We start from the raw sequence: 12,262 nt of genomic DNA on the forward strand, positions 1-12,262 counted from the left end.
GTTTGGAGAGTTACAATTCTTACCAAAATGAGTAGAATACTGAATGTTCTTAAACTTTTTAAAGAAAGCATTTTCATTCATGGTAGCTATTTTTAAAAACTATATAATACCTACAAAAAACTTAACCAAGGAAATGAATGACCTCTACAATTAAAATGACCAAAAAAGGAATAAATAGAAGAAACACACAATATGTAATGACCTCCCATGTTCATAGATTGCAAGAATTAATGTTGTTAAAAATGTGCATACAGGGCTGTGGCTATGGCTCAGCAGTAGTGCACTTGCCTTGCATGTGTGAGGCACTGGGTTAGATTCTCAGCACCACATATAAATAAATAAATAAATAAAGGTCTATCAACAACTTAAAAAAAATGTCCATACAACTTCAAAGTGATTTACAGATTAAATAACATTCCTATCAAAATACTAGTAATATGCTTCTCAGAAATAGAAAAAACAATTCTAAAATTTATATGAAAGCACAAAAACTCCAAATAACTAAAGTAATGTTGAACAAAAAGAACAGCCAGCTAGAGGCCTTGCAACATCTGATCTCAAGACATATTATGGAGCTAAAGTAACCAAAGCAGCGTAGTACTGGCCTAAAAACTAAAACATTGATCTGTGGAATGGAATATAGAAATCTTGGAAATAAATCCAAATATCTGCAGTCAACTGATTCCAGGCAAAGGTGCAAAACAAAAAAAACAAAAACATAATGAATAAAGGACAGCCTAGTCAATGAATGGTGCTGGAGAAATGGGATATCCATATGCAGAAGAATGAAATTTGACCTCTCTCTCTCATCATATGCAAAACTCAACTCACATGGCATCAAAGATCTAACTATAAGAATGGAAACTACAAAATTACATTAATATAGGCAATGATTTTTAAAATAATACCCCAAAAGTGAAGGCAACAAAAGCAAAAATAGGCAAATGGTATTACATCAAATTAAGAAGCTGTTGTGTGGCAAACCAAATAATCAACGGAGTGAAGAGATAACCTACAGAATGGGAGAAAATACTTACAAACTATTAATATAATAGGAGATTAATACCTAGAATACATACAGAACTCAACAAATGCAACAACAGGTAACAAATTAACTTTTTTTAAAAAAATGGGCAAATTATCTGAATTGATATTTTGCAAAAGAAGGAATAAAAATAGCTTGGTTATAAGTACACACACAAAAAGTTCAACATTACTAGCTATCAGAGAAATGCAAATTATAATCACAATGAGATAACATCTCATGTCAGTCAGAATGACTATTACCAAAATTAAAAAAAAGCAAAAAATAACACATTAGAATGTGGCAAAAGAGGAACTCTTATCTACTACTAGTAGAAATATAAATTAGTATAGCCATTGTGGTGAGCAGTGTATAGATTCCTCGAAACCCCAAAATAGGTCTACCATGTGATGCAGTTATCCAGCTTCTGAGTGTATATTCAAAGAAAATGAAATCAGTCTATCAAAGAGATACCTGTACTCCCATGTTTCTTGTAGTACTATTGACAATAATGAAGACATGGAATCAATCCAAGTGTCAATCCATGAGTGAATGAATAAAGAAAATATGGTGTATGTACACAATTGAATATTATTGTTTTAGTCATCTTTCTCACTGTTGTGACCAAAAGACCTGTCAAGAATAATCAAAGAAAGAAAAGTTTATTTGGAGGCTCACAAAGTTTCAGAAGTCTCAGTCCATAGACAGTTGGCTCCATTGTTCTAGGGAGAAAATATGACAAAACATCATGGCAGAAAAGAGTAGTGGAGAAAAGTGACTCAGGACATCACACCAGACAGCAGAGAGATATTCCCTTCACCACAAACTATACCCCCAAGTCACACCCCCAGTGACTGGCTTACTCCAGCCACACCCAGCTTTCTTATAGTTACCATCCAGTTAATCCCTATCAGAAGATTAATGAATTATGTTAAACCTTTCATAACTCATTCATTTCACCTCTCAACTTTCTTGCATTGTCCCACATGTGAGCTTCTGGGGAACACCTAATATTTAAACCATAACAGTTATTCAGCCATAAAAAGAAAAAAACCATTGAGGTTCTTCACTTTATAAATAATATTTTTCCATCAAATTTAGGAAGTTTTTAGCCATTATTTTTTAAATGATTTTCTGTTCCTTTCTTTCCTCACTTTTTGGTACTACCATTATGCATATGTTGGTGTGATTAATGATATTCTAAGACAGTCCTTCATTCTTTATCTGTGATGTTACAATAATCATCTTCTTGTATTTCCAGCATCAGTCACTGAAAAATCTCAATTTTCTCTGTTAAATGAAGTCATATTTGTGTTCTGAAACATTACTTTACACACATCACTCCCAATTTGAAAGCTTCTTATAACTCTTCATTTTCTATATTGAGGGTCAGTTGTATAGATTGCCACTAATTGGCTCTTTTGTATTTCTTTGGCATTGTTTACACTAGTCCCTTAAGACTAATCATTTAATCCAGCAAAACTTACTATTCATAAAGCTGGAGTTTTAATTTCAACTTCTATTATACTTTCTTATCACCCATTTGCTTCTGGTACCTAATATTATAATTTTAATACTTATTTTGTTTAATCTATGTATTCTAAGCAGTTGAGAGTTTAGTTATTTCTACCATTATTTAATACTCAGCATAGGGTATACCAGCAGGTAGAATTGTGGTTAATGTTATTTTATGCAATATGACACTTAAGCATGTTTTAATTACTAGCAATGAATATAATCAAAACAGGAAACCTTACCCAAAATACATTGTTGGAGTTGGAAATTGAAGTAATATACTAATTAAATACTTACGTAATTAATCTTTCCTATTGAAATTAGTTGATGATACTGATGCATTTTGATTGAAAAACAATATTTGGTGTACATTTATAAACAACTGCAGATATCCTGTTTTGTTCAATCAATGACTTGGTAGTTTAGAGAAGTAGTGTATGAAAACAAATATACAAGCTGGGGAATGGGTCCTTCTCCATTCCTATTTCATTATCAAAACCAGTAATCTGCCAACCATTTGTTCTTAAGACCACTGTTCAGAGTAAATCTCTGGCCAAAATCTATCACCTTATAAAATTTCATGATCTACATACAATGTCTGCAATTACATTTTATGTATAATACAGATACTTACCTTTTTTTAACACAGTGAATAGTTATGATCAATTTTATATTATTGGTTGCTTGTTATACTTGACATGGGATACAAGCATAAAAAAAAAAGAAAATTTCAGAAAACTTGCCATGGGGAAAAGAATGGCTTGTTGCATGCTGATTCTTTGCCTCTTAAATTAGTTGAATAAATTATCTTGGCTTTCCATTTGGATTTGTCTGTGCCATTCTTAAAGTATACTGGAAATTTAAATATATATGCATGTATAAGAGTTTCTGTATAAGAGTTGTGTCTTTCTGTATAAGAGTTATGTCTATAAATAATGTAATACAAAAATAAATCAGGGCAATTATTGAAAATAAAAAGCAAATTTAGCATTCCAAAAAATATGTCAAATTTCTCAAAATGAGGCATAAATTAAACCAAGAGAATAATTAGAAAGATAAGTATGTTGTATGCATATGCTGCTTTTATTTTGATTCATAGTCTAAGTGACATAATTATTTCCATATAAGAAACTATTATTTTTGTTTTGTATAAATAAAATACATCATTTATATATTTTTAAATTATGAAATATGTCTTCTACATTTATTATCTAGTAGACTTTTCTTTACATGAATTTGATGGAAATGGGATGATTTTGAATATCATATACTTTACAGTGAAAATCTTTCAGTATATGAAGGGAGTTTGCTTATATTAGAAATAGAATGTTTGCTTATATTAGAAATAGAATACAAAAGACACTAGTATTGCTGTATGTATAAATGTGGCTGTATAACCAATATGATCCTGCAATCTGTACACATGGAAAAATAAGAATTCATACCCCATTTGAATCAAATGTATGATATGTCAAGATCATTATATTGTCTTGAGCAACCAATAAAAAATAAAATAAAAATAAATAGAATATTGGGCCCAGAGTACATTTTCATAGTAAGACATTTCATTTTTTGGATAAGTACATGTGTTTGTGTCTTCAGTTCTAAACTTATGTAATATTCAAGCATGGTAAATTAAAATAACTTGATAAGAAACTAGTTTCATATCTGCAGAATTTTATAAAGTAACAATAGTTGGATAACTTTATAAATAACTGTTGATTTTGTAGAAGTCAATTGTTACAATCTAAAAGTTATTTACAAGTTTAATAGAAATATTAGGCTATATAGACTTCTTTATTGAATTATGATGAACATGCAGTTATATATCATTCACTTTTCTTTATATACCATTAAGTAAAATTTTAAAATTCTTATGGTTGAATAAAGTTTAAATTACTTTTAATAAGATTCTTTTTTGTTTCCTTAGGAAAAAGTCAAAGAGAAGGAAGAAAATCTGAATCATGTAAACCAATTCTTAAAGTAGAATACAAGACCTGCAGAAACAGGTATACATTTTTGCTTTGAGGAATATGGAAATATATATAAGGAACAGAGAAAAGAAATGCAGATAACCTTTTATGTCAATGTATTATTTAAAGTTATACATAATTACATATATAGTAATGGGCTAAATCCTTTACATTAATAAAAAATGATGTAGTTTAGAAGGCATATCTATGATTATCATTATTAATCATAATAAGTATTAGTTATTTAAAAATCATGAGTATTTATGATAATTATATACTTTAATTTTAATAATTGAGGACTTTTTCATGAAAATTGCAATTAACAATATTTATAATCAGAAGCTATACACATACTGATATTGTTTACAAAAGTAAACATAACCAGACCTCTGAACTTTAAGATTTTGAATTTAGAAAGATTATATAGACTGGGAAGGATAGTTACGAGTATTTCCATAATTAACAAGTATCAAATTTTAAGATGTAGAAGATAAAAGAATAATATTTAACAAAATTTGACTTTATATTTATAGCAGCTATATCCTATACTTCAGCAGTTTTTCGTTTAGTTGAAATAGTCAATAGTGACAGTATTCTTACCAAATACTACCATAATTAACTTTTCCTAAACACTGTCTTAACTGTAAGTTAGATAATCATACTTTATATTGGATATATGATCACATTAGAATTCTTAGCATCATAAATCTATTTCGTGTTTTTATACCTATTTTCAAGTTTTAATAGTGTAAAATCATGATATTTTACAGCAACTACTTTATTTTTAAATTTTTTATTAGTTTTAGTTATATATGAAAATGACAGTAGAATATTCCATAACATAATTATAAAACCATAGAATTTAATTTGTTCTAATTCAGTTCCCAGTACTTCCCCTTCCCTTCCCTTCCTCACACCCCTGTTCCCTTCCCTCTAGACTCTACTGATCTTTCTCTCATTTACTAATTTTTTTTCTTAAATTAGTGTCTTGTAGACATGAGATTTGCTGTGGTATATTCATATATGTACACAGGAAGGTTAGGTCAGGTTCATTCCACTGACGTTTTCTATTCCATCCCTCCTCCCTTTCTTTCATTCCCCTTTATATAATCCTCAGATTTTACTTCTCTACTTCTCTTCTTTTTGGATTACCTTTTGCCTTTAAATTTCAGGGATTGCTATTCCACTTGCTATTTCACTTAGCCTGATGGTCTCCAGTTCCATCAATTTACCAGCAAATACCATAAAGTCATAAAAAGTTAAAAATCTGAGTAATACTCCATTGCGTATATATACCCCAATCTATTGAAGGGCACTAGCCATTATGAATTGTGCTGCTATAAACATTGATGTGGCTGCATCACTGTAGTATGCTGACTTTAATTCCTTTGAATATATACCAGAGAGTGAGATAGCTGGATCGTATGGTGGTTCCATTCCTAATTTGTTGAGAAATCTCCATACCGCTTTCCCAGAGTGGTTGTATTAATGTGCATCCCACCAACAGTGTATGAGTGTACCCTTTCCCCACATTCTTGCCAACATGTATTGTTACTAGTATTCTTTTTGAGGTTGTTCTTTTTAGATATACATGACAGTAGAGAATATTTTGACATATTATACATATATGGAGTATAAATTCCCATTCGGTGGTCATACATGATATGGAATTACACTGGTTGTGTATTCATGTATGAACATAGGAAAGTCATGTTTGATTCATTCTACTGTCTTTGCTATTCCTATTCTCCCTCTTTTCACTTCATTCACCTTTGTCTAACCCACTCCAGTACCCTTCTTATTGTGTGTTAGCATCCACATATCAGAGTGAACATTCAACTTTAATTTGGGGGGATTGGCTTATTTCACTTAGCATGATAGTCTCCAGTTCATCCATTTACTGGTAAATGCTGTAAGTTCAGTCTTCTTTATGGCTGAGTAATATTCCAGTGTGTGTATATACCACATTTTCTCTATCCATTCATCTGTTGAAGGGCATCTAACTTAGTTATTGTGAATTGAGTGCTATAAACATTGTTGGGCTACATCACTGTAGTAAGCTGATTTTAAGTCCTTTGTATATATATATTGAGGAGTGGGATAATGGGTCAAATGGTGATTGCATTCCAAGTTTTCTGAGGAATCTCCATACTGCTTTCCATAGTGATTGCACCAATTTGCAGTCCCATCAGCAATGCATGAGTTTACCTTTTTCCCCCACATCCTCACCAACACTTATTGTTACTTTTATTCTTGATAATTGCCATTCTGACCAGAGTGAGATGGAATCTCAGTATGGTTTTAATTTGCATTTCTCTAATTGCTAGAGACGTTAAACATTTTTTTTTCACATATTTGTTGAACATTTGTATTTGTTCTTTTGAAAAGTGACTGTTTAGTTTCTTTATTGATTGGGTTATTTGTTTTTCTTGGTGTTAGATTTCTGAGCTCTTTGTATATCCTGGATATTAATGCCCTATCTGAGGAGTAAGTAGCAAAGATATACCCCCATTTTGTAGGCTATCTCTCCATGCTCTTGATTGTTTCCATTGCTGTAAAGAAGCTTTTTAATTTGATGCCATCCCATTTATTGACTTTTAATTTTGCTTCTTAAGCTTTAAGAGTCTTGTTAAGGAAGTCAGTTCCTAAGCCAACATGTTGGTATATTGGGCCTACATTTTCTTCTAGCAGGTGCCAGGTTTCTGGTCTAATTTCTAGGTTTTTGATCCACTTTGAGGTGAATTTTGTGCAGGGTAAGAGAGAGGGGTTCAATTGCATTCTAATACATATGGATTTCCAGTTTTCCCAGTACCATTTGATAAAGAGGTTATCATTTCTTTAACATGTTTTTGGCACATTTGTGTTGTATGAGTAACTACTTAAATGGGGTTTTCTCTGTGTCTTCTTGTCTATTCCATTGGTCTTCATGACTGTTTTGATGCCAGTACCATGTTGTTTTTTGGTACCATTTCACTGTAGTATAACTTGAAGTCCCATATTGTGATGCCTCTTGCTTTGCTTTTCTCTACAAGGATTGCTTTGACTATTCTGGGCCTCTTATTTTTCAAAATGAATTTCATGACTTCTCTTCCTATTTCTATGAAGACCATTATTGGAATTTTGATGGAAATTGCATCAAATCTGTACAGTGCTTTTGGTAATATAGCCATTTTGACAATATTAATTCTGTCTATCTAAGAACATTGGAGGTCTTTTCATCTTCTAAGTTCTTATTCAATTTCTTTCTTTAGTGTTCTGTAATTTTCATTGTAGAGGTCCTTCACCTCTTTTGTTAGATTGTTTCCAAATATTTTAGTTTTTGACGATATTGTGAATGGGATAGTTTTCCTTATTTCTTTTTCGCCAGATTCATCATTGGAGCATAGGAACATGATTGATTTATAGGTGTTGACTTTGTATTCTGCTATTTTACTGAATTCATTTAAAGGTCTAGATGTCCTCTAGTGGAATTTTTTGAGTCTCCTAAATATAGGATCATGTCATCGGCCAACAGAGGTAGTTTGAGTTTTTCCTATTCATATTCCTTTAATTTCCTTCTCTTGACTAATTGCTCTGGCTAGAGTTTCCAGGACTCTGTTGAATAGCAGTGTTAAAAATTGGCATCCTTGTGTTATTCCTGTTTTTAGAAGAAATGTTTTCATATTTTTCTCCTCTCAGAATAATCTTGGGTTTGTCATATGTAGCCTTTACAATGTTAAGATAATTTCCTTCTATCACTAGTTTTCTTGTTGTTTTAAACATGAATGGGTGCTGTACTTTTGTCAAGTGCTTTTTTCTGAATCTATTGAGTTAATCATGTGAAGAAGTTACTTTGAATATGCATCCATATTTTTTAGACTTATCTAATGTTAGTCTGTATAAAAATAACTGCAGTTTAATACCATTCCTTACTGAGGTATTAAAATATTCCAAATTTAATCATTGAAGATGACATAAAATACATTGAAACTGTTCTTCTCTTCTATTTTTTCTTTTTATTATTAACGTTTATTGTACAGATTCGTGAGTTTCACTTTGACTTCTTCATAAATGTATATATGGTGTTTTGGTTGTGTCCACCTTTCCTTTCCCTTACTCCTCTCCCCCATCCTTTTGTCTTCTTTCTCTAATAGTCCCTCTTCTACTTCCAAGTCATTCATATATATGTGAATATATACATATATATATATACAGATATAAATACACATATATACACATGTACACATACATATATCTGTGTATTATGTGTATGTATATGCAATATTTTTTATGAGAGAAAACCTGTGATACTCATCATTCTGTGTCTGGATTATTTTGCTTAACATGATGTCCTCCTTCCATCTATTTTCCTGGAAATGTCATGATTTCATTATTTTTTATAGCTGAGTAATATTTCATTGTGTATCTATTTATAGTATTCTGTAATGCCTTCATCTATTAATAGGTACCTAGGCTAATTCCATAATTTTGGTATTGTGAACTGTACTACAATCAAAATGGGTATACAGATATTCCTTTAGTGTTCTGTAATAAAGGGATACTCTATTTCTTTTGAGTAAAAACCAAGAAATAGTATAGATAGATCAAGTGATGTTTCTTTTTTCTTTATTTTTTAAGGAAATTCTCTATATATTTTTCCACAGTGTGTGTGCTAATTTACATTCCCACTAACAGTATATATAAAATGTTCCTTTATCCCCATCCTTGCCAGCATTTATTTTTATATATAATAATCTGGCTGATTTCATGATATCTAGGTGTTGTGTTGATTTGCATATCCTTGATGCTTAAACATATTGAGCATTTTTAATATATTTATTGGCCATTTGAACTTCTTTTGAGAAATGTCTATTTAAATCATTTGCCCATTTTTTATTGGATTACTTCTCCTTTGTTGAATTTTTTTTGAGCTCTTTATGTACTCTGGATATTAAACCTCTGTCAGATGAATAACTGACAAAAGAGTTTCTCCCTTTATGTGAGTTTTCTCTTTACTCTGTTGACTGTTTACTTTGCTGTGCAGAAACTTTTTAATTTGATGCAATTCCATTTGTCAGTTCTTGCTTTTATTTCCTGAGCTCCTGGAGTCCTAATCAGGAAATTGTCACATGCACTAGTATTTTCTTTTAGTATTTTCAATTCTTAAATGAAGAACTTTGATGCATTTTGAGTAAATTTTTGTACAGGGTGAGAGAGATGAGTCAGACATCAAACACTCTGCATTTGGATGTTCTGTTTTTCCAGTACCATGATTTAAGAGGTTGTTCATTTTCCAATGTATGTTTTTGACACCCCTGTCTAGAAATAATTGTAGATGTTTTAATTTATTTCTGTGTCCCCTATTTTATTCCATTGGTCTGGGCATCTGTTTTATAATAATACCATGCTGTTTTTGTTCCTTTGGCTCATTAATATAGTTTGAAATCTGATATTGTGATGCCTGAAGCATTCCTGGGTTTGCTCACGATGCTTTGGCTACTTAGGGTCTTTTTGCGTCTGTGTGAATTTTAGAATTTTTTTTCTAGTTCTGTGAAGCATGTCACTGGTATTTTGATTCAGATTGCATTGAATTTATCTTACTTTTGGTAATATGACCATTTTAATAATTTTAATTCTTGAAATCATGAATATGGAAGTCTATCCATCTTCTAGGGTCTTTAATATCTTTCTTTAGTGTTTCATAGTTTTAATTGTAAATGTATTCCACTTCCTTCATTAGGTCTATTTATATCTAGGTATTTTTAGTTTTGAGGTTATTTTGAATAGGATTGCTCTCCTGATTTCTTTCTCGGTTTATTATTCGTGTATAGAAAAGATACTGATTTCTATTAGTTGATTTTTGTATCTTGATACTGTACTGAATTTGTCTATCAGTTCTTCTTTTGATGAAATCTTTAGGATTTTCTAACTATAGAATCATATCATCAGCTGTCAGGGATAATTTTACTTCCCCCTTTCATGTTTCTTTGGCTTTATTTCTTTCTGTATCCTAATTTCTTTGGCTAAAATTACTACTACTATATTGAATAAGATTGGTGAGAGTGGACACCCTTTTCTTGTTCCTGAATTTAGAAGAAATGCTTTAAGTTTTTACACATTCAGCATGATATTTTCTATGGGTTTATTGTGCATAGTCTTCATTTTGTTGAGATATGCTCCTTCTGAACTTAATGTGTTCAAGGCTTTTGTTATGAAGGAATGTAGAGTTTTGGCCTTTTTTGCATCTATTTTGATAACACAATTTTTATCCATGATTATCTTCATATGCTATATTAAATTTGTTGAATTATATATTGTGTGCTATCCTTGCAACCCTGGAATGAATCATAGTGTATTTAATTGTGTAATTCATACTGTTTAATTCAATGTATCAGTATTTTATTAAGGATTTTTACATTTTTGTTCATTAATGATATTAGCCTCTCTCTCGCTCTCTTTTTTTTTTTTTTTTTTTTTTTTTTGTCGTGTCATTGTCATGTTTTGGTAGCACAGTAAGATTGGCTTGAATCTGGAAGGGTTCCTTCCTTTTATATTTCATGAATAGTTTGAGGAACCTTGATGTTGGTTCTTTCATAAAAGTCTGATACAATTCAGCATTGTGTCCATCAAATCATGGGCTTTACTTTCTATTGCTACTTCAATCTGTTTACTTGTTATCAATCAATATAGGTTTTTTATATCTTCCTGATTCTTGGTAGGTCATGTATGGCCAGGAATTTGTTCATTTCCTCTACATTGTCTAGTTTATTATCATATAAATTTTCAAAATATTCCCTAGTGATCCAAATTAATTTCATTGGTATCAATTGTATTTTATTCTGTTTCATCACTAATTTTACTTGTTTGGGTCTTCTCTTTCTTTTGGTTAGTTTAGGTAAGGGTGTGTAAATTTTGCTTATCTTTTCAAAGAATCAATTCTGTGTTTTATTGATCATTTCTATTGTTCTTTTAGTCACTGGTCTTTATTATTTCTTTCATTTTACTGGTTTGGGGTTTAATATGTTTTTGTTTTTCTATGACCTTGGCTGTACCAATAGCTTATTTCCTTGAGTGCGCTCTCGCTCTCTCCTGCGCGTGTCTCCCTCCCTCTCCCCCCATCTCATGTAGATATTAATATATGTAAACTTTCCTTAGTGCTGCTTATACTGTATCCCACAGGATCTTGTATGTTGTATTTCTATTTTCATTTGATTCTAGGAATTTGTAAATTTCCCTGATTTCTTCAATGACCCACTGAACTCCAAAGGAAAGTGCCTTCTGTTCTCCTACATGATCATTCCCAAGGAAATAATCTCAATAAAGCCCTTCTTAAGATGGTTATCAGTTAGAGCACTGTGTATACGCAGAGAAATGGAGAGAACTTCTCTAAAGTCATTTCACTATGCAAATCTTAGGAATATTAATTGGTTAGCCTGTATTTCTGCGGGGTGCAGATTCTTGTGCCAGTGAGACTCTCCCTCTTTCTCCTCTACTGCCACCCAAAAGGTGCACAACTCCCTCTACCATGTTTCCATGGTTGGTACTGGCCCTTTTGTTTCACTCTTTATTCCATAATCCAACATCTATCAGTTTCTTCAAATCTGTCTTTCTTATATTGAACTGCATTATTATCGCATGATCCCCATCTCTATGAGAAGCTACATTTTATTTGTTTTAATTCTTTTTTTCATGGAGACATAGGTGAGTAGTAGGTGCCACTAACCTGCCATCTTGGGATTCTTCTCTTCTTAATACAGTAATTATTGTTTAA

At 31.4% G+C, this 12,262-nt stretch overlaps 1 protein-coding gene across 1 annotated transcript in view; it reads left to right on the forward strand.

Moving 5' to 3' along the window:
* STXBP5L (syntaxin binding protein 5L) overlaps window positions 1-12,262 on the forward strand; it is a 356,600-nt gene that overhangs the window by 154,544 nt on the left and 189,794 nt on the right. The window contains exon 10 of the mRNA XM_081302277.1: window positions 4,470-4,548. Coding sequence (XP_081158403.1) covers window positions 4,470-4,548 — 79 coding nt within the window. The remainder of the gene's footprint in view (window positions 1-4,469; window positions 4,549-12,262) is intronic.

This window comes from Spermophilus citellus, assembly GCF_964194105.1.
Source record: "Spermophilus citellus genome assembly, chromosome: 7".
Classification (NCBI taxonomy): Eukaryota; Metazoa; Chordata; class Mammalia; order Rodentia; family Sciuridae; genus Spermophilus; species Spermophilus citellus.